The 27,592-nt window shown below is 35.7% G+C and overlaps 2 protein-coding genes across 2 annotated transcripts in view; one reads left to right on the plus strand and one right to left on the minus strand.

Annotated features, from left to right (window-relative positions):
- The window catches only part of mdka (midkine a), a 10,551-nt gene extending 964 nt beyond the window's left edge, over positions 1-9,587 (plus strand). The window contains exons 2-5 of the mRNA XM_058381749.1: positions 5,637-5,719; positions 5,962-6,129; positions 6,272-6,433; positions 8,954-9,587. Coding sequence (XP_058237732.1) covers positions 5,638-5,719; positions 5,962-6,129; positions 6,272-6,433; positions 8,954-8,982 — 441 coding nt within the window. The 5' untranslated portion in view covers position 5,637 and the 3' untranslated portion in view covers positions 8,983-9,587. The remainder of the gene's footprint in view (positions 1-5,636; positions 5,720-5,961; positions 6,130-6,271; positions 6,434-8,953) is intronic.
- Positions 9,588-10,619: 1,032 nt separating this feature from the next.
- On the minus strand, positions 10,620-25,322 carry chrm4a (cholinergic receptor, muscarinic 4a). Its single transcript, XM_058381748.1, has 2 exons — positions 24,458-25,322; positions 10,620-15,410 (listed from the first exon to the last, which is right to left on the minus strand). The coding sequence occupies exons 1-2, from the start codon at positions 24,510-24,512 to the stop codon at positions 13,927-13,929; spliced, it is 1,539 nt and encodes a 512-aa protein (XP_058237731.1). The 5' UTR covers positions 24,513-25,322; the 3' UTR covers positions 10,620-13,926.
- Between the last annotated feature and the right edge of the window lie 2,270 nt (positions 25,323-27,592).

Raw genomic sequence — 27,592 nt, forward strand, 5'->3', positions numbered from 1 at the left:
TTCATGGTTGTGTGTTAAAGGGGGCAGAAAAGTGAGTAACTGTTTTTTCCTCTCGCTTTGATTGTGGGAAATGACCGGACGTGAATACCAGATATGTGGATAAAAAAAGTCAATAACGGATTACAAATGATGTAGTGTGCTTTCAACCTCCTAAACATCTTGTAGCTGTGCTTTTCAAAGTGAGGTCAATGAGCCGCTAAAGGTGTGTGATATACAGACATGGGATTTGCACATTTACTTATTTATGTATTTCTAATGAGGTTACAGTGGTGGGTAATTAACTACTATAAAGTAGCAGTATAATAGTTATTAATTAGTTATTATAGATTGTTGACTGTTTATTTAAATGTAAATGTAATGAGGTTAAATTGAAGCATGGTGAATATCAAGAAGAATAAGTACTGTCAAAAGTAAAAGTAGACATAGAGAATGTTATGGATCTAGAGTATACGATGCAGTGCAACTGTTGGTTCAAGAATTAAAAGCACTCACTAATGTTTTCAATAACTAAAAAGACTAATATTTTTGTTAATCTGCCTAATATTTCAGTAATTGGAGTGGCCCGTTTGAGACAATTGGGGAATATAATTTTTTTTATCTCCGTTATTCGTCTTTTTTTCTTTACTCTGAAAATGGGCCAAGGCTGCAAAAACTTCAAATTGTTTTAGATATTTAAATGATGTGAAAGAATGTTAAAATCATGGCACAGATTACGTATTTGTAGTAGCTGTAACAGATTATCTTACTACAGATTAGGATTTTACACTGTGTACATGTAAAAACCTTTATTACTTTATTCATGTATTTATGTATATTTTGCTGTTGATATATTTGTTCATGTGTTGTATGAGAAGACAGAGGAGTAAGTGGTTTAAGCTCATGCACAGAGATGATACATAGTTTAACTTCATATATTGGTGAACTTTTTGTTTTATATTTTAACAAGGAAATGCAGAAGTGCAAAGCCAGAGGGTCTGAATGCTTTACCACAAAATAGTGATGGTTCTGCTCTTGGCTTAAAAGCACTCAAGATTTCTTTTGAATAATCAGTGTAGTGACCTGAGTAGAGCGCTCTCTCTCTCTCTCTCTCTCTCTCTCACTTTCTCTCTCTCTTTCCTGTGTCTGTGTGTGTGAATGTGTTAATTTTTTGTGCGTGTCTTCACATGATAAACAATGTGGATTTATGATGCTTAATCACAGACAGTGTAGTCATAGTTTCCAGAAGATGTGGTAATACGTTTACAGTGACAGCTGGTTTTATGCACGTTGTCTTACTGTCTGGACTTGTGCCTCTTCAGTTCTCTGTGTGTTTCTCTGTCTGTGTGTCTGTCTATATCTGGTTACAATGGGTTTAGGCTGTGAGATTCTTTATTTATATTTTATCTACATTCTGTAGGAAATCTACAGGTAATACATTTAGTATTTAGATTGGCCTCTTTTAAATTCATGAAAGAATTTTACTTAATTGGAATGTTAGGGCACAGCAGTAATGGATCTAAGATGTGTTGGCAGTGAGATGGCTTTTTACACGTCTGAATGAGCCAAAGACCTCCTGATGAGAGTACAGCTCTGCCAAAACCAGCGAACTGGGTCACATCTTTGTGTTTTTTTCTCTGGTATGGAAATTAGTTTAATTCAAACTTGTCATGCAGCAAACACCACACTACACACACACACAAACACACAATTGTATGTAATGTATGCATGTAATGCACACACAAACATGCGTGTGTGTGTGTGTATGTGTGTGATAATATCTACCCTGTGTGAGCACTTGTGAATAATTGTATGTGGTCAGAACAGCCTTGTTGAACATTTCCCATCACATTCAAATAGCCCAGAGGTTCTCAAACACACATGCACACACACCAACACACACACACACACAGGATCCTCAGAGAACCAGTGGTTTGCATTTCTAAGCAGAGAAAGAAAGGCAGAGAAAAGGGCAATGGGAAGATTTGGAAAAGAAAAAGTAAAATAGAGAATTTTGAGAGCCCACAGAATTTTGAGACGGAGTGACAGATTTAGTCATGCTCCAGCAGGCAAGTGGGTAAGTGACACCTACTTAGTGTTTTGGAGAGAATAGATGGATTTAGTGGGTCTGTATTTATAGAGGGTCTAAATGAGGCCTAAGTATTTGCCCTGAGTAGACCAAGAGAGAAAATGTAGAGAGCAAGTTTTATTGCCCATAGTTATGGCTAGTCATAAAAGTTTGGCGCCACATGATGAAAGGCTCAGGTGAAGACAAGAGTGAGACACTGAATGGGAATTTAAATGACACTGTGGGAGAGTTGAGTCTCTTGTTGGCCAAGAGACAAGAAGAACGCTGTTCATGCCTCAGCAAATAAACTTTTAGGATGTCCATAACTGGTTGATAGACTGGTGTGTGTGTGTGTGTGTGTGTGCTTTGTCCTGATGTAGTGATGTCCCATGGTGGTAAGTCTATTCTCTCCTCCTGTTTGCAATCTCATGCTCTTGTTATTGTCATGGAGATGTAAGCCAGCGATAAAGAGTGTACTCAGCTGTAGGAGCCATGCAGTTTCTGAACAACAGTTTTATGTGGGTGTGTTTTTAATCAGACTGAAACACACTGAGTGAGTGTACTTCAAAGACTGGCTGCTAATAAAATGAATGCAGTTACATGGACAAACAACTTGGTCGTAAAAAATAATGCTGTGCTTTATTAATTTGTCACCTTAGCACACACATTGCAGAAATATAATAATAATAATGTATGTTTTGTTTAGTGCTATACAATATTGTGATACATGTTGCAGGACAATAGAAAAATATATTTTCCTATATCATCTATATCACCAATGTTGCAAAAGCCATTTTACACCACCAAGTATGGCGCTAGGAATTACCAGAAGTGTACTTTAACAAAAACTAACCTGGAAGAGTGTGACATGCAGCGAAACTCCCTGCAATATGTAAAGAACAAGCATCAGCCCAAATAAAAGATTAGGAACTTGTACCTATAAAGGGACATACTTCTGCCATTTGATCTAATGGAGTGTTTTAATATTCATTTTTTGTTGTTCCCATGTTAACAGTGTTAGATTTTTCCCCTGTTGTTATTTGTAATAGTTCTGTTCAACATTCAACATTGCTTCCAAATAAAAGGAGAAAAGAAAAAGTGGCTTTCATTAGGGCACTTAGTTCACAAAATTCAAAAAGTAGTTATGAATGCATGCAGATGAATGAGGCATGTCTAGATAATTAGAAGTATATCTAATTAATTCAGCAATTTTAGAGAAAACCTATCAAACTATATATTCTTTCAATATATTATTAGATTTTGTTTATATATTTTATAGGCTTAAAATGTACATTTTGTACTACATTTTAAGCCTTGATTCATATTACTGCAGTCTATCTTTGTAGCCATGTTTGTTTTGTGCTTGGGGTGTATTAAATATATGATGGTCTTTTTATTGTTTGTATGATTGTTGTGCCTTTCCCTGTTTATAATGAAAATAAATTATATTTTTCATTAAAGAAAGCATAGTCAGCTTTATATAATAATGCATAATTGCTGTGGATGGTACCACTTAGAAACCATGGAGATGACTTTGGACTACAATTGCCACGACCAATGTTACACTCAAGTCTCTATCAGTGAACAGTTTACAAGAAGATAGACTTCCTGATAAAACTAATGAATCTGTGGGTTTCACAGTTGCACTTCTTGACCATATAGTACACAGTATAGTACACAAAGGCAAATTATTATATAATTTGCCTAATAAAAAATTTATATAATATAATGCTATTTGGTCTCACCATGATGAGGATGGCTTCCCTTTTGAGTCTGGTACCTCTCAAGGTATCTTCCTCATGTCATCTCAGGGACTTGCTCTTTAGGGATCAATTTACAATGTAAATTTAAAATATCATTTATATCATAAATTTATATATTCCTGTAAAGCTGATTTGTGACAATGTCTATTCTTGAAGCAGTATACAAATAAAATTTAAAGTCAGATGAAATATTAGTAGCCTTGTAGTAAATAGCAAAAATATTTCTGTACACTTTTGAATAATAACCATAATATTTAAATAGCTCAATTTTATCCATAAAATCAAGGAGTGCAAAGGGTTGTGTGTTAAATTTATTTTGCAGTTAAACTAGTCCCTTCTTAGTCTGTGGATTAGTGGACCTTAAATGAAACTGCAATATTCCATATGTATCATTAAACAATGGGCCTCTAGTCTTTCACACACACTCTAAACATCATCTTTTGATACATTATCAACAGGTGGGGGTAGGTGTGCTGCTCTGATATGTAGTCAAATCAATTGGGATTGATAATTGTTCAAATTCACTTTTAAATGGGTACAAGAAGTGCACATTACATTTACATTGCAAATACATTTAATTTTTAAAGATTTCATCTGCATATAAGAATCCAGATTGCTGTTAAATCCTACTGAAAATGTGCCTTCAGTTTTCTTTGATATTACTTTCATATTTTAGTGATAGTATAACAAATGTAGTGACTTGGATTCAAGTGCATGTGTCTTTATTTAGGCAGCAACCAGTCCAAAATACACACAATAAAAAATATAGATTCTATTGCCATAGAAAACGTGACTCACAGCATAAAGAAGGAGATTGTGACACACTGACTGAACATATGAGAATTGTTTTCTGTCTTGCGTGCCTTGTGGGTGATCACTCGTGTGAGTCTGTAGGATGTACTGTTTATTCAGCTGATTCCATGCATCTGTGATATCAACACATTTGTGTTAGTTTTGCTAGACATTTTATTGCTTAGTTATAGTAGGATCCTTTGACAGATGTCAGCTGTCTGATTCATATTTAGTTCAACCACACTTGATTTGATCAGTCAGTTTCAGTTATTTAGTACTTGGTAAAATAGCATTTTACATGACATCAGGAGAATGCCATTTTGACAGTGGAGCTGAAAAACATCTCTGCACTGGAGGATTCTTCCCAGGACAGCTTAAGCATTAGGGGTATGAACAGGTGTTTCAATACCCAGATAACCAATTTGGGTATGTGTTACATCCTAAATCCACATGAAAAAATATAGAAAAAAGGAAAGCCAAATGTGGGATGTTTAATGCAAAGAACAATACAGTCAACTGTGTGTAAGTTAGAATGTGTGCAATGCATCATGACTGGAACATCCTCAGGAACAATAAGCTTTTACTCTGTGTGGGTGGGGACAGGCAGGTAGGCATCAAGTTCGAAGGATAAAGGGAGATCATATATTTCCAATAATGTTTAGTACAAGAGAACTATAATTCTGTTCAGTTAGGTTCACATTTTAAACTAAAATCATACTTCTCACTGAATTATCAATATGCAGGTTTTATAGAAATGATTTCTTGCAAAATAAAATGAAGGCTTTAAACAAAATTTATACCAGTGAATTCTTGTATAGAATGATTGCCCATTTATCTTAAAAAACATCGCGAAAATCCATAATGTATGAAAAAGATGTATTAGAGGATAATGAATGCATAAGAACATAAGCTTTCATGGTGTGTTCCTTTTGAAAATGTACATCTCTGTGACACATTCTCTGAGACTTTAACTGTAAATATTTGAAATAAATTTAAGAAAAATTCAGTAATATATTTTGTGTGTTTGGATCTTTTAGGATGCGTGGCCTGTTTTCTACCATTTTTCTGCTCCTAGTGGCCTTGATGATTGTCACTACAGAGGCTGGAAAAAACAAGAAAGGTAATTTGTTAGAAAATCTTGTAATATATAAGGTCAGTTTAGTACCAGATTAATTGAATGTAATTTTTTAGCACAAGAATACTGCCAAACTAGTTCAGGTTCTGAGTGAGCCATGCCATAATTATTCTAAATGCTTTCATTTAGACAGATTGACATGAAATAATAATAGATAACATTTGTAATAAAAACCCAATTCAAGCAAGTATCAATATTTTAAAAGAAATAATCATGTGCTGTGCTAGACAAAGGTAAAGGATTGAAAGGGGCCGCAGATTGCACAGATTGGCGTTTTGGGAACTGCGTGGCTAATAATGGCGATTGTGGAATTGGTACGAGGGAGGGGACTTGCAATGAGGAGATCAAGAAGCTAAAGTGTAAAGTTCCCTGCAACTGGAAGAAGGAATTTGGGGGTAAGCCTTAAAATTCACTTTATGTTATATTCAGAAAATTCAAAAATTATTCAGCCTACTTCACTTTTTCCTTAATTTGTCATGTTACCAGCCTTTCACAAATTATTATGTATTTGTGTGTGTGTGTTTTTTCTGTTTTCAGCTGACTGCAAATACAAGTTTGGGACTTGGGGTGAGTGTGACACTGTTTCAGGCATGAAGAGTCGCTCTGGCACCCTATTGAAGGCTCTCTATCATGCTGAGTGTCAGCCTACCATTATGGTCAATAAACCCTGCTCAACCAAGAACAAATCCAAGTCCAAAGGTAAAAAAAAATTACAGCAACTACAGCTTTCAGCCAGCCATGACACTACCTTTTAGCACTCTTGGCATGGCTTTTTTTTTTTTTAAATACGGCCCGGTCTGCTTGTGTTTGTTTGGACTATGGTAAAAGCTTTGTGCACAAGCATTGTAAGCATTGTCTTGGTGAGATCTCAAGGCCTTCAGTGGGTGTTTGAGTAGGATGCTGAATCGAACAAAAGCCAGAGGAGCTAGTGTGGAGAGGGAATCACTCCACAGACCTGGAGCTAATTTTGTTCTAGATTTGCTGAAAAAAAAATATTTCTGGCTTTCAAGCATGACATAATATGCAAAAACTTTGGCTTACATTGATCTGTTAACTTACATGTTTTATAATATGCAGTTGTTGTCTACAAAATGTCTACAAACCCCTATTAAAATCTACGGGTGTTTATGATTTAACAAATAAAACCATGATAAAACATGTCAGTCATATAATCTTTTCCATATTTAGTTGGATAGTAACCAACAAAATTCAAGTGAAAACAAAGAGACATGTTTTAGAGGAAAAAAACTTTTGATGACCTGTTTGCACAAGTGTGCACACCCATGGGGTATGTGCTTGTTCTCAGAATTAACCAATCACATTCAGTCATGTTCAAATTTAATTATCATATACCTGTCTGATTCTGATTAACCCCATATAAATTTTCTTGGCCACATCTTGGTTTCTTCTCACAGCTGAAGCCATTTGTCTGGCTTACAAAGCATGTATGGGATGTTATTGTAGAGAGGTATCAAAAAGAACGAAAAGATGCAAAGGAAATTTTATAAATTTTAAGACCATTCATCAGAACATCTTAAAGGCCATCATCAAGTGGACTAAATGGAGAATGGTGGCCTAAACAGGGACGTGGAATCTCAGTAGTTAGGGTGATCGCTCAGGACTACTGATCAGGAGGTTGTGAGTTTGAATCCCAAGACCACCAAGCTGCCCCTGCTGGGTGTCTGAGCCAGGCCCCCAGTCGCTCAGTTGTAGAAATTAGATAAATGTAAGTCACTTTGCATAAGGGTGTCTGTCAATTGCCATAAATGTTAATAGGCACCACACTGACATTACAAAGAACACATGAGCTCTCTAAAGTTGACAAAACAAGAAGTCTAAATTATTAAAGGGGCTGAAGGAATATCTGGCTCACCCAAAGAAAAACAAACCCACAGTGAGACATGGTGGTGGTGGTGGTGGCAGTATCATGGCGATAGGACACCTTCAGCTAGAACTGCCACTACAGTGATTGATGGATTGTTCCTAAAACCATTCAATTCTGGCAAAAATCCTGCCGGTCTTGTTTGGACAGCTGAAGATGAAGAAATATTGTTTCTTCCAGCAGAATAACAACCTAAAGCACAAACCTTTCAGAAGAATTCAGTGATTTTGAATGGCCCAGTCAGAGCTCAGATCTGAATGAAGGGCTGTTCAGGAGCTCTCCTCAGAATTTGATAGATCTGGAGCATTTTTGCAAGGAAGAATGAAATAAAATTGCCAAATCAAGATTGTAGGTTTTTCTAAGTTGGTAGAATCATTACACAAAAAAATCTGACTGCTGTATTACAAGCAAAAAGTGCTTAAACAAAGTATTAGTTTAGGGCTTTGCAACCAGGTTGTTTGTTTATTTATTTATTTATTTGTTTTGTTTTCTCTATCTTTTTTTGCTTAAGCATTTCTGTTTGTATTTCACTTACATTTTGTTGCTGTATCACATTAAAGGTGAAAAAAGGTCTGACGTGAGTCATTAACATATCAACAATTATTATTTTCTTTGTTGCATTGTTACTGTTTTAAATCCATTTATGTGTGCATCTGCCATACAAGTCCTCGTATACGTTGATTCTGTAGTAATAATAATAATAAACATTTGAACAAGTACATTAATGTAAAACCTTGAAAATGTCTTGTCTCCTTTCAGAACTGCTGTTTTAGAAAATGATACCATATAATTTTAGATATTATCAACAGTTTAATATAATATAATATATGATAACTACTTTAAATAATGTTGTATTGAACTTAATCTATATGAACATTTAATCTGTGCAAAGGAAGCCTATTACTTGATGTTTGTACTGTGGAACTATGATTAGCCATTGTAAAACATTACACAATACACACTAGTCATTACCATGAATGAGATTTACAAGTGAACTTACAGTGACCACATATGAATATAATAAACATTGTTCTGCCACTAAATGCTAGTAATCACTGTGTTTTAATATGTGGGATGTGGTAGCTTAGTGGTTAAGGTATTGGACTGTTGTTCAAAAGGTTCTGAGTTTGAATCCCAAGTCCACCAAGCTGCCACTGCTGGGCCCTTGAGCAAGGCCCTTAACCCATAGTTGCTCTGTTGTATAAAAATTAGATAAATCGTAAGTCACTCTGGATAAGGATGTCTGCCAAATGCTGTAAATATTCATATGTGCTGTGGCTTAATCAACAGATGTGCTAAAATAAACATTCATCCTTTGTCTTTTCCCCTCTACCCAGGAAAGAAAGGAAAGGGAAAAGGAAACTAGAAAAAGGAGACACCCAGCTTTGGAAGTCTGAAGACCAACCCTCCAAACCCCAGCCTTTCAATTTTCTAGTTCTCTGACTCTCTCTCTTTTCTCTGTTGATATGTCGTACACTAGACACCTCCATGCTGTATTACAGTTTTAGAGCACAGGAATGTGGCTACTGTGATATGATTGGCATATTGTATGACATCCCTGTTCCACAAGGGAAAATGAAATGCTGATGTTTGGAGAAAAACAATCCTTTGGCTTTTTTGTAGAAGACAGAAATATTACACTCTCTGTCAAGATCTCATAGTTCACATTTGACACAAGAACTGATTACACACACACACACACACACAGCGTGAAAGAGAGGCCAACCTGTGTAATTAATGATTTGTCATATAAATACTTTTTTTAATTAAAATTGGGTGATGATGCCGTAGAGTTACCTGAATAGTTAAGTGTATGACTAGACTTTTTTCAAAGTTTTACTGCTTTAAACCATCAGTATTCCTCAGTAGGATCAGTAGGATCAGTATTACTTAAAGTACATGATATTGTGAAAGTTCTTGAAGTGTAACTCAAATTAAAATGGAATGCACTACCATCAGTGTGCCAGCTGAGATCCTGTCTTGGGTGAACTCTCCTGTCTGGCACCTAGTGTTTCCAGGATCTCGTGATTCATTGACCAGAATAAAGCAGTTGCACGGTTGCTTAAATTTCCATTTTGTAATTAGGATTCACACAGCCAACTACTCTCTACTGCAGTGTAAGTGGCAGTGTCAATTTGATCAAAGCATAACATTCACTGTGTGAGAAAAGCACACTTAGTTAGCAATCTAGCAATTAAAATTTTGTTTCATCAAACTGACCATTTGTTAAACTAGTTATTTGTCTATACAACATGATCTTTCCACAGAGGTAGTAAGGTTAGAAAGAAAATAAATAAAAAATTTTTTACATAACTGGCGAATTTTTATCATCTTTGGCCTTTTAGGCTGTTCTCTAAAGGTAACGTCAGAGACTAATAGGACAATCAAAAACAAAACAAAAAACCCCCTAATTTTTCAATCATTTAATAAACATCATTTTCTGATAGTATACATGTTATTCATATCATTATAATTCATTAACCCACAGTTTAAATGTAAAATTAAAAATCAGCATGTTCATTTGGAATTTATATAATGACATAAAATAATGATTATTTGGTTAACACTGTCTTTTGTCCAGAACACTATGCTTTCTATAACTGTTATGTTAGTATAAGGTCTTTATTGGGTTATGCATTAAAATACACATACAAACACATGTAAACCTTTTCAGAGTTACTTACGGGATCATTTCTATTGATAATTCAAGATCACCAAGCATAGATACATCCATTCTGGACACCAGTAGTGGACTATGCGTAACCTGGTCACATACTTCATATTTTACAATTGCATTGAAGAAGAGACTATGTTTCATTAAGCCAGTTTATATCCTATTGCTAGGATATGATCAGATGCAGCATACATGTGATTGGAGACATGTTCAGTATGAGAAAGGTTGAACAAATTTTTATATGTCAGAGAAATGGAATCAAACTGATTTTTTTATGCACTGAAATAATTTAGGATTTTGAGATCATACACACACACACAAAACGCTAGTGAAATTTATTAGGGAAAGCCTTGTCTATTATTGTACACAGCTCTGGTATATTGCTCTGGAGCATTCCTAGATTTCAACAGACCGTTAGTACAAAAAAATGATAAAAGACTAAGCTTTCCCATTTTTATTTATCCAGCATTATAGAGACCACAATGTTTGATAAATAACAAATAAATCACTGGACAGAGGTGCCATGAAGGTTAATTGCAAGGATACACACTGCCATGAAAGAGCATGATTGCTGTCCTAGTCCAGAGAGAATCAGCCAAATTAAAGGTTTTATTTTTCTTCTTTCTAACTAAAGCATTTAAACAATAGTTAGCGGTTAAATAATTTTCTGTCCTGTAGCTTATTAATTACTCTATTTTTCATAATTAGCTAGCTGTGATGTAGCTGACTGAATAACAAGTAGATTATTATGTATCATGATGACTGGTAATTCCTATGTGTAATATCTAAAGCACAAAAACAGGTTGGTTCAGTGAGCATTAAACAGGATCTGTGGCTTCAGTACTGATGTGGATGCAAGCAATGTCCCAAAAATTAGAATTCTGTCGGGATGATCCAGGAGACATTTTCTAATTTGTGCTTTAATGAAAGCTTGTTTATCTGTTTCAATTGTGAATTTGGTTGGCTAAGTATTTTTTTCAAAGGCTTCTAATAGGCAGCTTAATTAAATAATAATATTGCTAGGAGAAAACCAATATGAGACAGGGAATGCCTCCATCCAAGCTTTTCCAAGCTAGATTATAGTAGGTTAGCTCACTAGATGATATATTTAAATGGTGAGCACCAGCATGTTAGTAGTTTTTAACTAGGATTTAAGTACTTTTGCTAGAAAAAATAGCATTTTAGAGGCATAAATGTGTCTTCTTTTTCTATTGCAGAAATAATTGATATACAGATCTAAAATACAGATATTTAGCATTTTGGTGGGTTTTAGATGGCACAGTCAGGCTGGCTCTGTTCTCACGAGGAAGGAGAAGCTTTTCAACAGATATTTGCAGCACCCTTCTCCTTTCTACTATACTGTAAATATTCTCCTGAACTGCACTAACATGATAATATATGAGAAACTTTGATACATTTGGTTATAGACAGCAATACATTTCATAATTTGTGAAATTAAATGTAAATTACTAATTAAATACAAGAGTACAAACACAGTACATATAAAATGCAGGAAAAAATTACTTTGTAATTAGAGTATTTTTAAGCATGTTACATATTATATACATACCCTCACCCAGTTAAAAATGCCATAGACTTATGTCATACATACATGCTTGTTTATATATAGACAGTTCTTTACCACAACAGGTTGGGATCTATCTGGGAAAAACAGTTCATCAATATTCCTTTGCGTTACATTGTCTTTGTCAAACAAAATAGTGGTATCTCAGCACTTGTCCTTAGCGTGAATAGACACATTGTTGACATTTGTTCTATTTGTCACCAAAGTTTGGAAAACTTTTTTTTTAATGTTCTTGTATTGGATTATCTTTCCGCACCAATGAATACTATACGACCTTTTTCCGATCCTGTCACTCAACTAAAGCAAATCATATGATTTGGTGATGAACTTGGCAGTATTATATACAAGCATTATATACAAGTATATTTACCAGCAGCAGATGAGTTCCCCTGATCAGATATTAATACAATGATCAGTGTACAGTCTGGAGACTGTAGGAGCAGTCTTTATTTAATTTATGTATGTATGTATGTATGTATGTATGCATGTATGTATCTTTGTATGTATGTACATTGGGGAAAATAAGTATTGAACCTGTCACCATTTTTTTCTGTAAATATATTTCTAAAGGTGCTATTGACATGACATTTTCACCAGATGTTGGTAACAACCCATCCATGCAAAGAAATCAAACCAAAGATTAAAATTAAGTTATGTGTAATAATGTGAAATGACAAAGGGGAAATGTACTGAACACATGAAGGAAGGGAGATGCAAAAGGCATGGAGAGCCAAGATACCAGCTGAAATCAATCAGTAATTAGAAAGCAATCCTGCCCCTTGTCAGTGCAAATTAATATTGGCTGCTTCAGTTCCAACTGATGGCCTATAAAAAGGTGTCACGTTACCAAGGTGTCCCACAAGAAACATTTCATGATGGGTAAAAGCAAAGAGCTCTCTCAAGACCTTCGCAACCTTATTGTTGCTGAACATACTGATAGCATTGGTTACAAAAGGATTTCAAAACTGAATGTTCCAGTGAGCAATGTTAAGGCCATAATCTGGAAGTGGAAAGAACATCATTTCACCATAAACTGGCCATGACCAGGTGCTCCTTGCAAAATTTTCTGACAGAGGAGTGAAATGAATTATCAGAAGAGTTGTCCAAGAGCCAAGGACCACTTGTGAAAAGGTCCAGAAACACCTGGAATAAGCAGGAATAATTGTTTCAAAGAAAACAATAAGTACTCAACTGCGATGGCCTGTATGCATGCTCACCATGGAAGACTCCATTGCTGAATAAAAACCATTTTGAAGCTCGTTTAAAGTTTGCTGCACAACATTTGGACAAACCAGTAAAATACTGGGGGAATATATTCTGGTCAGGTGAGAAATTTTGAACTCTGGATGCCATAATAAAAATAAAAATCTGCTGCCATATACCAGGATGATGAAGATGAAAAGAGGATGGACAATTTCAGCATGACAATTATCCCAAACACACAGCCAAGGACACTCTCAATTGGTTTCAGAGAAAGAAAATAAAGCTGTTAGAATGGCTCAGCCAATCACCTGACATAGAAGAGGCTCATGGAACCTTCAAGATTTGACTGGGCCAAAATCACACCTGAGCAATGCATGCAACTAGTTTCTCCATACAGGAGACATCTTGAAGCTGCCATTACCAACAAAGGCTTTTGTACAAAGTATTAAATAAATTTCAGTAAGCGTATTCAATACTTTCCCCCTGTATCATTTCCCATTATTAAACATAATGTAATTTATGGACATGGTTTGATTTCTTTGCATGTGTGGATTGCATGCCAACATCTGGTGAAAATTTCATGTCAATAGCACCTTTAGAAATATATTTACTGAGAAAAATAATGATCTGTTGAATAATTATTTTACCATCTGTATGTATGTATGTATGTATGTATGTAGGTATGTATTTGTTTGTTTAGAAATCTGGAATGAAACAATGCGCTAAGCATCAAAACCTTATACAAGATAACACATGATACATTCCAGATTTTAGTGCATTAGAGACACTGGGCTAGAATACTGGGGACAACCCAATTATCCATCAGAATCCAGAGGAGTATATCCAGTTCACCTGGTTCCAATGTTTTTGTACTGGCACATAAGGAGGTTCTTAAAGGTCTTTTTAAAGGTAGCATTGCACAAAGCATAGCAGGCTGGGTTTATGGTGCTGTTGACATAGCAAAGCCAGTAGCCAATGGCCCAGACTGTGTCTGGCACACAGGACTGACAGAATGTGCTGATAAGGACCATCACATTATATGGGGTCCATGTAATGATGAAGGCCAGAAGGATGGCAAAGATTGTCTTTGTCACTTTCTTCTCACGGGCTGCCATTTGTCTTTTCCTTTTCACTTGGCTGCGGGCAATGCTGGCAAACTTGCGTACCACTGTGCGGGGCCGGTTGATTGGGATAGAGCGGCCCTCTGTACCACTTTCTGGGGGGATTATCTCGATAGCAGTGATGCACTCATCTCCTGTCTGCTTGGTGACAATCTTGATCTTCGACCATTTAGACACTGAGCTGAGTTTGGGAACTTGGGCAGAACCAGATGACAAGCCTTTTTGTGAGGTACTTGCATTGTTGGCTCTTTCCTTGGGTTCTTTAGGTGCAATGCTAGCCGTGCTGGAATCATTTGAGCTCTCCTTCTCCTCATGCTGCATGTTGCCATCAGCTTTATTGGGCATCATGGCCTCATCAAGCTGTCCATTTTTCATGGTTTCAGCTGTGCTGCATGAATCCAGGCTGGGTTTAGGAGGAGACTGATTATTGTTGTTCTGCCTTAGTATGTGCCTCTTCAGCAGTCCAGCAGACCTCAAGCCTTTTTTCTCCTTCTTAGCTTCCGGCTTCTGCTTTGTCACACGGCTGCGGCTAGCTAAGGAGATGTGAATGTACAGCACTGTCATTATGACCACTGGAAGATAGAATGCAGCAATTGCTGTGCCAAATGTGACCACAGGGTTAGAGAGAAACTGGATATAGCATGCTCCTGGTTCCACAGTGCGTTCCCCTACAATAAACTGCCAGAAGAGAATAGCAGGAGCCCACAGAATGAAGGAGAGGATCCAGGCTGAGGCAATCATCAGACCAGCCATCTTGGTTGTGCGACGTGTTGGGTAAGTTAGTGGTTTGGTTACACAAAAATAGCGATCAAAGCTGATAATCAGCAGATTCATGACAGAGGCATTACTGACAACATAATCCAGAGCCAGCCAAAGATCACACACCACTGGGCCAAGCGGCCAATAGCCCTTCAGGATATATACAGTGTAGAGATTCATTGAGAACACACCAATAATGAGGTCTGCACATGCCAAACTGAACAAGAAGTAATTGTTGACAGTCTGGAGGTGCCGGTTGACTTTGATAGACAGCATTACCAGGATGTTACCCACCACAGTGACAAAGCTGATTGATCCAGTAACCAAGGCAATGAAGACCATTTCCACTGTCTTGTATGGGCTCCCAGCGACCTCAGCAATGGGACACGACCCACTGGTGCTGCTTTTGTCACAGCTGACATTATCATCACTTGACAAGTTACTAAGTGAACCTAAAAAGACACACACACACACATACAGAGAGAGAGAGAAACACACACAAAAATTGAGGTATAGTTTAGCATCTTAGCTTTCTAATACAGAGTGTAACAATTACATGTTTAAGGTAACAAACATTTGCTTCCAGATAATCTGATTGGCAAGAAATCAGGAGAACTCAGAACAGAGTCTGAATTCTCAGATTTGAGTCTAGGGCTAGCAGCAGAGGACTTGTGTAAGAATGAATGGTCACTGGCAAATAACAGATTAATAATGTTCTCCATATTAATATTCATGTCTACTCTGGATATGCTATTCTTTGAGAAATTATCTAATTACAACAAATGCCATGCTAATTCTGGTATTAAATATCCCAGGAGTATCTTCGTGTGTTTTAAATCTTTGTACCCTCACAAATATTGCTGTCATTTAAATTTAACTTAATGTTACCTTTGGGGTTTGGCATTACATTCCTGCTGATATAAATAATAATAACAATTGTACTACTACCATCACTATTATTACTACCACCACCACCACTACTACTACTACTACTACTAATAATAATAATAATAATAATAATAACAATAATAATAATAATAATAAAAATTGAACAAACATCATGTCAGGGCAAAGTACACAATGATAAAAATGAATAAATAGAGCTCCAGTGATGACATTTTCACCAGATGTTGGTAGCAACCCATCCATGCAAAGAAACCAAACCAAAGATTATAAATTAAGTTATATGTAATAATGTGAAATGACAAAGGGGAAATGTACTGAACACATGAAGGAAGGGAGATGCAAAAGGCATGGAGAGCCAAGATACCAGCTGAAATCAATCAGTAATTAGAAAGCAATCCTGCCCCTTGTCAGTGCAAATTAATATCAGCTGCTTCAGTTCCAACTGATGGCCTATAAAAAGGTGTCACGTTACCAAGGTGTCACACAAGAAACATTTCATGATGGGTAAAAGCAAAGAGCTCTCTCAAGACCTTCGCAACCTTATAGACTGGTAGAATAAAGTGAAATAAACTAAATTCTAAACCAAAAATAACACTTCTAAACATTTATCTCCTCATTTTCCCACTTCATCATCATCTCTGCTTCAGTAAGGGTTGACAGACTATAACCTATTCATTTTGAAATGTCTTATCTTATTGTACATAGCCAAGGGAACAAGACATTTGCAGCTATGAATCAGCTATTGCTATGTAATTCTGATTGTGCTGACAGGCACTAAACTAAACTAAACTAAACTAAAAAAATAAAATAAAATAAGAATTCCTAGGAGATCTTTAAGTTAGTTATAAGTCAACATAGAGTAATCAGTCAGTCTTACTTTGATGCACTTTATATTCTCATAAACTCTTACAAATCAGAATCAATTCACTTATTTTTTTTCTATCCAGGCATTTTCTTAGCCTTTAAAAATTATTATATTATATCATATCATATCATATCATATCATATCATATCATATCATATCATATATCATATCATATCATATCATATCATATCATATCATATCATATCATATCATATCATATCATATCATATCATATGTCTTAACCACACTGTGTTGATTCCCAATCAGATTTTACCATGATTACCAAATTTTGCACTCAAGTCTCCATCAGTAAGCACTTGATAACTTCAATAAGACTGACATTTAATTAATGGAATAAATCTAATGGTTATGCAACTTTTTGACCATATAGTACAGTTAAAAAAAGGGAAATTATTTTTGATAATACCAATATTTGGTTCCATCCTGATAAGGAAAGGTTCCCTTTTGAGTCTGGTTCCTGTCAAGGCTTCTTCCTAACATTGTCTCTTGAGTTTTCCCTTGTCACCATCTGCCTTGTTAATTAGGATTATTTAGTTAATTAGAATTTATAATTTTTTCTTGAACTGATATATTTCTGTAAATCTGCTTGGCAACAATGTCATTCTTTTATTTAACAACTACAGTCAAGTGTCTGGGGTTTAAATAAAAGAAAATGTGTTTGTTTTTAACATTTTAAATATAAACTAAAATTAAGATAAGTAACCTAATACATACTGGGCAATAACAGCAGACCATTAATGATAAATTATAACTTCCATTCCCGTTACAAATGGAACTTTTTAGGCTTTTGTAATCCTGCCCCTTTGACTTGTTCATCTGCCTTTTAAATATTGATTTCTTGTAATTCTCATTTACCTATAATATTAGCCTCTCCCTATAGCTATATAATGCAAGTATGTGAAGTATGTGTCTTGAAGTATTGTACATATATACACCAAAACAGCTCACACATTTAGATTTGTTACTGTCTACAATACAGAGAGATGCCATGCTTAGACAGAATTTTCTGTTATTTCCTCTTTAAACCAGTCTTGTAGTATGCCTACCAAATGTAGCACTACAAATGTTTCTATTAGTTGTTTGTTTTCCACACTGTAAAAGTGTAGCAGGGATGGAATATTGGACAACAATAGACAGTGTACTTTTTGGGAATATAGTGACATTTGACTATAGTGACATTTGTGTGCTCTAGTTGAATGTGAGATTTGAAAGCCTTCCTGAGTAAGACATCATTTCAACTTGATATAATAACTCATAAAGGCAGTTTTGCTATATTTGCTGAATGTCTGGCTTAAATAATAAATACAATGCTATGTTTTATTTTGCAGCTATCATATAGCTAACATATCCTTATGGAATAATGAATCTACTAGTGAATGCAGAACTGCTAGGGTGGGTGGAAGACATCACCTGACCATCTCCAGGTATGCTTGTTCAATCACCTCTTTTATCCAATAGTTCTTTAGACTGTAGAATCCTTTTACAGTTCTCCCCAAGGCACAGAAACAGCTGGACAGTAACTGACTATCTGGCATTCACTGGACACAAGGATGATGTGTCTGATGTTTTAACTGGCAAGTTGCACATACTGCTTAACAAAAAGGCTAGATTCGCTTTATAACCCATTTTACATAGAGGTTGGAGAAAATATGTGCCCTTGAGAAAATTTGAAAATCTCCTACAATCCCAGTGATAAACATTTAAAAAACAAAAAACATTTAGTGTTCAAACAATTTTGTCATGTATTCATTTCTTTTAATTTAACTAACACATAGATTATAGAACCTTATGTAGTCTGTGTGCTGCAATTTTATCAGCAGCAGTGGTATTGGTACAAAATCATGCAAATGTAGAACATCAGTCTTCATCCTGAGAACATGATCCCAACAGTGTAGCATGGTGTTGGTAGACTAATGTAAGGATATGTTTCATTGACTGAAAAACAGGTCAGTGGCCAAATAGATTGAAATCCTAGAAGAAGAACCTATAAAACACTCTAAAACAGTCTGCGGCAGATATTTAACAGGATAATGACACAGGATAGTTGCCAAAGATACAGTACAACAGTTTAAAAGCAAGAATGTAAAAGTAAAAGATTTCTGTTACAGACCTCAGTATGACTGAGAATCTGTAGTAGCACTTGATGGTCTCCATAAAATTTGACAGCACACACACACACACACACACACACATTTCATCTTCACATACAAATTTCCAAGGATGTTCCAAAGAAAGCTTGTAATAGTATACAGGTACTGCACATGTAACATGCATATGGTAACATCATTGTAAAGGGTCAAATTAAATCTGTCACTCTTTACTGTTTTGCCTTATATTTATTATATTCATAAGACTACCCTTTAATGTTTAACAGATGGCCTTAGTCCTTCCTCTCCTCCTATTCTGATTTTATCAGGACATTTGTCATTATCTGCTGACAGGAGGAAATGTGCCTCTGTAGCAGAGCAAGGCTGTATCCATCCAATTAACAGCAAATGTCCATATTTCATTGTCTGATTTATGAAAGATCCACAGTCCAAACACAGAGGATTCCACTGAATGCAACAAAATGTTTATGTTCATGTAGGTATAAGTAAGCAATCACATATGAAGCATTTGTGACAAATGGGGACAAAGACCATATTTATTAACATTTTCTGATGGTGCATAGTGGCACAGCCAGGAATTCATTTAAAGGGGAAATAAAGAAACATGCTAAATAAGATCACTTTGAGATCTGTACCACATGCCCTTGGCTGGATGTTATAGCAGTAGTAGTACGAATGGCACAAATATGTTATTTAATTAATTAAGAAACCAACATCAAATAATCTTGGCATATATATATATATATATATATATATATATATATATATATATATATATATATATATATATATGGCATAAATTGCCTTAATAAAAATTTCATTCTAGTATTGCAGTGCCACATTTTATCTTCATCTTAGCTCTATCATTTCTTTTTCTTATAATAATTACAAATAATAACTGACCAATTATTAAATGTCATTTTTAACTTTAATTAACTATCCACAGTGAGAGGGATTACTATGAGTCCTGAAAGATTGAAGTCAGGAGCATCACTTTTGCGTTTGTATAAACCAAAAGCACATTCTCAATGTGCAACGCTTCTCTGTGTTTTGCTTAGTGAAGTATGCTTTCATTAGCATATGACACACTTTTCTATTGCATAACAATGCTATTTTCTCCTCAATAAATCTAAGACTGCAGGTGTAATGGCAAGCTGTGTTGATCTGAAACTATTTGTGAACAGTTGTATGACAGGTCACAGCCCTTTTTATTGGTGCAGTAAAATGTCTTTACAATTTTTAATAATAAATGAATGATTTTGGAAATAAGACTAGATCACAAATTTGGCATATGAGTGGGTGTCAGTTTGGAAATATGGGATATGCATATGTGCATATCACACACTAGCTCAGTTATATTAAACATCATCACACCCCAACTTCAGGCATAAAACAAAACTAGTGACAGACTAGAGGTGACACTACCTGGGTAAAGTGATAGAGAAAGCATGTGAAAGAGTTAAAGTGAGTCAAAGCTAGAGTCAGTATGATACTATAAAAGGAAAGTAGAGTGATAGCTTTTTTCTTATTTAATACTTAAGGCATTTATTTGTTCTCTAATTTAATAGGAATGATAGATGACATCTTATTGTACTGTGGCATTGGTATCATTACCCAGTAGAGAATGTTGAGAGAACTCTGGTTGGCTGGTGATTCACAGTTGATGTTTGTGTGTTTCTCTGTATTTCTATATTTCACACAAAATTACCTCTGTCAAGAATTAGTCACCTCTGTGTTTTAGCTAGCATGCTAAGACTATCCATTTCATGCTATTCAAAAATTATCTGAATATTTTCATCACCAACTAGCTTACATTGCTTTTAAATATGCTTTTAATATGAAGTCATCAATAGTGTGAAGTTGTGAGAAATGATGGTCAAACATTTTGACATTCTCGGCCCAGAGTATAATTGCACCTGTATTAAAAACAAGCCACTAACTCTCAAATCACTAACACATATAGTACTATAGCCCATAATGGTACATTCAGTTGTAATGTATTATAAAACCAAGAGTAATGTATTATAAAATCATGCCATTATATAATGAAATCACCATGGATACCAACCCTGAAATCCCTGTATTAGTAGGGCTCTACAAATCACTCCCTGTTAGAAAGAATTAATGACAAGTAAATGAATGTCTGGGTTGTAATGTCTATTGTGTGCTTGATGTACAATGGCTTCTAATTCCTCCCTCTGATTATTGAAGAAACTTAAGATAAAAAGAAATTGGAGAATTGGTGGGTTGATAAATGACAAAGACATGCCGAATGAATGCAGGTGGAGTTCAACCTTCAGTTTTGAGTCCTGGAATGGAAAGGCATCCTAAATATGAAGACAGTGTTCTATGCAAGATTGGTATTTCTTATGCAAAGCATTGGCTATTTTCTTTTAATGCAAGTCATACTTAGCTCATAAATCTTATTCAAAAAAGATATTGACACAACAGTTGACTATCTCTTCACAGATTCATGCTAGCATTGTTCAACAGTGCCTTATTATCAAGGAGTTCAGAAGCTATACACTAGACTTGAATTGTAGAATGGGCAGTGCAGTGTGTGGAACAGTTGATTAAACTGGACTGACTGAATTCTGATAATAATGATTACATTGCGCTCTTTTATATCTGCATCAGCATTGAAGCATCAAATTTATTCTGAGACTACAACAAACATATTCTGGGCTTACTGTGTGCTAAGAGTATCCATAGATGCAAAACAATAGCTCAGCAATTATTTTTGGCGATACAGTCTAGACCTTTTCTCCTGAGAGGGACAAGATGATTCCAGAGAGCCTTGTAGTGCTGCTGGATTCAGTCTGTTATATAAGCTGTCAACAATTTCATCTTTTTTTAAGTAGCACAGGGATGTGGCAAGCAGGAGCTGGATACAAATGTTGTACATACACACAGGTATATAAAAACAATTCAAGACTTTGCTTACAGAGTATGTGACTATTACGTGTTATTATATACATGTAATATAATTTTCCAAGGCCCCTGTGTGTCTCTGTGTTTGTGTACTGTTTTGTGAACTAGATGAAACAAGTAGTGAGAAGAAATGAATAACTGAATAATGAACAACAATGAAGGTCGGCACTGTGGCGATGCTTGGTTCGCTGGTTTCCTTCCACTGTTCAAAAACATGCCAGTAGATAAATTGCCCCTAGGTGTCACTGAGTATGCAAATGTGTGTGTGAATGATGCTCTGAGGTGGACTGGCATCCTATCCAAGTCTATTACACCTTATACCCTGCGTTCCCAGTATACCTATTAAAGTCATTAAAGTGAATAAATGAATACTAACTATACTAACAAAAATAAACAAAATAAACAAAAAATAAACAAAATAACAAACTAGAAACATACAGTCTTATGGTTTTCAAGTTATTCAAGCACATGCAATTTAAATCTTATTTCAATAGCTTGAAACTATAGACATTGTTTCAAAACTTTGCTAATTCTGTCTATTCTCATTTTAATGAAATGTTAAGTCCATATATTAGTGATACCGGAGGTCCCTCGAATACCTTATAAGCACAGATGTTTGATTTATAAAGGGTAAAAGATATCCCCAGATTACTACGGTCTCATGTGTTACATTGTATCTACAGCAACTTTAAAGTTTTCTCTCTCAGCTGGGACTCTCCTATCACTGTCCAGTTACCAGCTGGCAGTCCAGCACAATCTGTTAGTGAATGCACACTCTTCTAGAACAGATCCTACCTAAAGCAGTGAGCCAGAATTTATTAGAGACGCAATTAAAAACAAGATGCACAGAGTGTCCACTCCATGTTGCCTTTGTTCAAAGTTCAGGAAAACCTGAAACAGGTGTGTGTGTGTGTGTGTGTATTTGTGTGTGCCAAACTACTTTGACAGTTAATGCAGCCTTCCCTTAGTAGGCAACCAAATGGGTACAGTGTTTGTCTGGTGGACATTGCGTATTCAGTCTGTTTTGTATAGACTGGCCAAGATAAACACACAGAGCATGTAATAGTTATTTACTTAATATACTTAATAGTTATATCATTCTGTATAAGTGTAGTGTATTGTGGAAATTTGATGTATTTGTAGAGACACTGGTGAATCTAAGGCATAGAGATACTGACAAATATAAACTGAACAATAAAAAATATATTTAAAATGGCAAGTGATGCACAAGAAGACCTAAAACTCCATCTGCTGGATGCTGGTGCCTCCTTGATCTGACACTGTTGTGTGTGTGTGTGTATAACAAAGTGAGACACACAGAGAGAGAGAGAGAGAGAGAGAGAGAGAGAGATAGACAGAGAGAGAAATGCAGAATAGGGCAGAGCAAGATGCTAGAGCTTTGCATGTCAGTGAGAGCAAATGTCCTCCACTCCTACTCTACTCTCCCTGACAGCACTCAGCCTAACTAACCCCTAATCTCCAAAGAAAGAAAGAAAGAAAGAAAGAAAGAAAGAAAGAAAGAAAGAAAGAAAGAAAGAAAGAAAGAAAGAAAGAAAGAAAGAAAGACAGTAGACATTACTACTGCATTGCAAGCTTTCCAATAAACAGGTCCCCCACCCTTTTAGATAAAATTATCAGATGGCATCTGTGTAAAGAACAGGTAATCATACATACAGATGAACACAGAAATATGCCAAGTGTTTGGTTTGCACAGACCATGAAAAAGACCTACACCATTAAATTTACTATAGAATTGGCATATCGCTCAGTATTACTTGAAATACTGAAGTTATGAAGTAGACCAGAACAAAAAAGACAATCCAATACAAATCTATAAATAACAAAGGCATACAGCCATATACAAAGACACTAATAAGAGAAAATGCTAATCATAGGTTGAGATTTTTCTTTTTGAAAATCAGGAATGCATTGTTATAACTTCTACATATGAAATATCAACTTTCAATATGAACTTTATTTCAATAGCTAAGCGGTTTACACCAAAATATCTATAATTTTTAGTCAAAGTGATCTGAATTTCTCAAAATGTATTTTTGCATTTTATCAGAGAAAGAATATTAGTTGAACACACTAGACTCATCCCTGATTTTTACTGGTCCATGTGGATGAAGAACCTAAAATTATTCTTAATATTATCACTTGTTGACATGTCTTTTATCTCCGAGATTGGGAAGCAATAGACAATCTGAAGCCTCATTTTGTAATATAATATAAATATAACATAATACTCTGGGTCTTGATGTCTTTCTTTAATTTATTTTATTTTTCATCTTTATAAGAATTTATTATGTGAAATCACTGAACATCGTTTCTAAAGAGCAGGAAACCACCTTCACTCCGTCACTCCTAGAATACTAATATATATATATATATATATATATATATATATATATATATATATATATATATATATATATATATATTAGAAATTTTATTTAAAATTTTAAATTTTAGAAATTTAAATTTTATTTAGTTTAACCAATTTGAAACTTCCAGATCAACAGCGTTTCTTCTTCCAGTCTCTCTCTCTCTCTCTCTCTCTCTCACACACACACACACACACACACACGGTGTATGTCTTTACCACACACCCATCAGTTCAAAGGTCTTTACCTTTTGATTGCGCTTTCCAAGCTTTTTTACTCACCGGTAAAGTTCCAGGGCGCAGGTCCGTCCGCTCCAGTGCTGTTAGTTACATTCATGTTGCATGATTAGTAAAGATGCATATCAGGGCAAAAGGAAAAACCCATAAAAATCCAGTTGGTTCACAATGCGTAGTTTCTCCTTATCCCTGTTAAAAGTGCTCTCCTCATGTTCCAGCTACTCTGCTCTCCCCGTCACGCGCTCTGAGCACGCGAGGCCCCCGCCGCTGTTGAGAGACTCGTGAGTACAGCAGCCATTTCCGCCTGACTGCTAACAAAACTGAGCCCCCTTTTTTACTGGACGGAGTTTTTGAGATTCGCCAGATGTTGAGCGAGATCTCGACGTCTTTTCAAGGAATTTAAAGAGGATACGAAACGGTTAGTGATGTCATCCGATGACAGCCAATCACCACAGAAGCCGTAGGTCCGCGCGACCCACAGTTTTTAGCACGAAGTGCAGAGCGCTAGTGTTAGAAAGAAATATTTTTTTCCTCCCAGAACCACACATAATACTAAAAAATAACTAAAGATGCCTTTTTTAACTGTACATAACGTCTATGACGGGAGCGCATGTACGGAGTCCACTTCAGCACCACGAGTGGACAGCTCAGATCAAAGTGCGCGCAGTAGAACCATAGAAACAGAAGCCCGCGTCAATTACTGTTCATGTCCGACTAGATTCAAGGGCTCAATTAGTATTGTTGGTAAAAACACTCGTTTACAACTCATAGGCTAGTTCGCTTTTTAAGTAAGAGTTTATTATTTTGTCCTGGAGACCTTTGAATACGCCACCGCTGTGAGACTGAATCAGAGGACAACGTGTTGATTGCTGAGATGCTCATGCACACGGCTAGGACGGTGTAGTCTGGTGCGAACTGCTGTGCGAATCTAGTGCACAACTGTACTAGCTCCCTGAGCACAGAGTGTCAAAGAATGATTTCCGTGTCTAGCAAGGAAGCGAGGAAGCAGTCGCGTAGCAGGCGGAGATTTGTAGGGCGTAGCTGAGGGCTACGGATCCAACACAGATTAAAATATGTGACATGGTGGGAGGGGGGGTCTTTAACCAACATCATAAGCTCCACTCTGTCGCTGATAATCTCTTGACTAATATAAATCTGAAACTTTATTTTTTCTTCTCGAAAGCATTTGCCACACTCCAAACACCGCGCGCACACACACACACGTGTAGTCAACCATATGCCAACTAACTGTAATGCATTATGTGTTGTACCACAGCTGACGGTAATTTACCGTAAATCTGACATTTGCAAAAACATACCATAATATAATATAGGGTTGAATTGTGTTTTTATCTGATAAATTGTAAATAGGTTTACAATATATTTGTTATTTCACAGTAGTGTACCATAAACAGATTTACATTCTGTCTGTCTTTTAACAGTAATTTGTTGTAAACAAACAACTTTTCAACTGTGAAATTTACGGGTGCATATAAAGCATTCTGTAAAGTGGTGAACAGTGTCACCGGACAATTTACAGTGAAGATATTTTATCATAAAATAATAACACATTATATTTTTCAACTTTCAATGTATGTTTTGTGACACTGAACATTCATGAAACAAGTTATCACTTTTGTGAGGGTCATGTCTTCATGGTTACTTGACCTTAGTGCATATTTTGAAACAATTAATCATTTTATTCTCTTTGATAGTGTCGGAACTCAGAGCCCCCTCCGAGTGGACATATAGCCTAAAAGTGGAGTGAATAGACCTCTTCTGGCTATGGTCTTATTTGACTTATTGATATCAGTTTGTAAATGGTGACCTCTATGCAAACTAAAGTTTGGTCCACAAAGATTTGGTTTAGGTCCACTGCTTCATATTTCTTTTATACACTACCTCTGGCTACAATTATTCAGCAGAATGATAATAGATGCCATTGTTATACTGATGAAACAGAGTTAAAAAGTTGAGGATTGTCTAAAGCACATTAGACACTGGATGCTGAGACTTGGTGTGTCTTGAAGATAATATTTCCCATGTAAGATATATTACTAGATAGCCTTGAGTCTCTTTCTTTCTTGAATAGACTAAAGATTGCTTTGGTAACTTGATTGGTAACTTGATTGCTTTTGTCTCCACTCACACATTGAGAGGGGAAACCTACACAAACTGTTGTCATGTTAATTTCTCTGTTTCTCAGGTAAGCTGGGGGTTCAGATGACAGTTAAATGTTTGTGACAATTTCCTGAGACTTTGCGAGTGTCAAAAAATATTTTGAGTTAGTTCTGTAGAGTTTTACTGAGTTTAATTGCATGTGTGCATGCGAGCAGAGGCCCTGCTCAGTAGCAGTGTATCAACCATGTACCTTTATAGTCTTCAGTGAAATTGCATGTGTATATTTGTCTGTCATGGTTTTATATATTTTTTCCTATCTTTTAACTGAGTTTTGTTTTGGCATAATGTATGTTTGCTTTAAACTCAATGTCGCTAATGATTCAAGTCCTAAAGCACCTTGAAAGAGAGGAAATAGAGTTAAAAGATGGCGACATGTTAGAATTGCTGCTGCTGAGTGACAAAATCTCAGAAATGATTAGTGGCATCGATGATAGAGTAGAGCAATATGAATGTGTCATTAAATCAGAGACACATGGCAGGAACAGAGGCTCAGAAATTGTTAAACATTGCCATTTATATGACTGATAATGCAAAAGATTTTTTTCTTATTTAAGGATAGTGGTCACGTGAAGTCAATAAATTATAACATAGTTGTCTGACTTCTTTTTAAAACTTAATGATAAATGAAATCACCAAAACAACCCTGATCAAAGGTTTACATATCCGTGAATGTTTTGCCACAATATAAACACACAGGTTTACATGCAGTGGTTTAAATGGCAATTAAAGGCAAATTTCCACATCTGTGACTCATTGCAACTGTAATTAGTGTCTGTGCATAAATAGTCAGTAAGTTTCTTGGCTGGATACTGCACCATGGGAAAGTCAAAAAAGACAAGGGACCTGCATAATAAGGTAGTTGAACTTTATAAAGCAAGAAAAGGATATAAAAAGATATTTTAACACTTGAAAATGCCAGTCAGTATTGTTTAAACTCTTTAAACTCAAAATTTGAAAGATTTCACCCACTACTGCCAGAAGAATTGTTTGGGATGCAAA

Source organism: Hemibagrus wyckioides, linkage group LG27 (genome assembly GCF_019097595.1).
Source record: "Hemibagrus wyckioides isolate EC202008001 linkage group LG27, SWU_Hwy_1.0, whole genome shotgun sequence".
NCBI classification, from domain to species: Eukaryota; Metazoa; Chordata; class Actinopteri; order Siluriformes; family Bagridae; genus Hemibagrus; species Hemibagrus wyckioides.

Excerpts from the sequence above, each read along its gene's own strand:
- chrm4a (XM_058381748.1), bottom strand. The coding sequence starts at position 24,512 with ATGAATGTAACTAACAGCACTGGAGCGGACGGACCTGCGCCCTGGAAC. Across the intron at positions 15,411-24,457 it reads TGCGCCCTGGAACTTTACCG|GTTCACTTAGTAACTTGTCA; the intron begins GTGAGTAAAAAA and ends GTGTCTTTTTAG.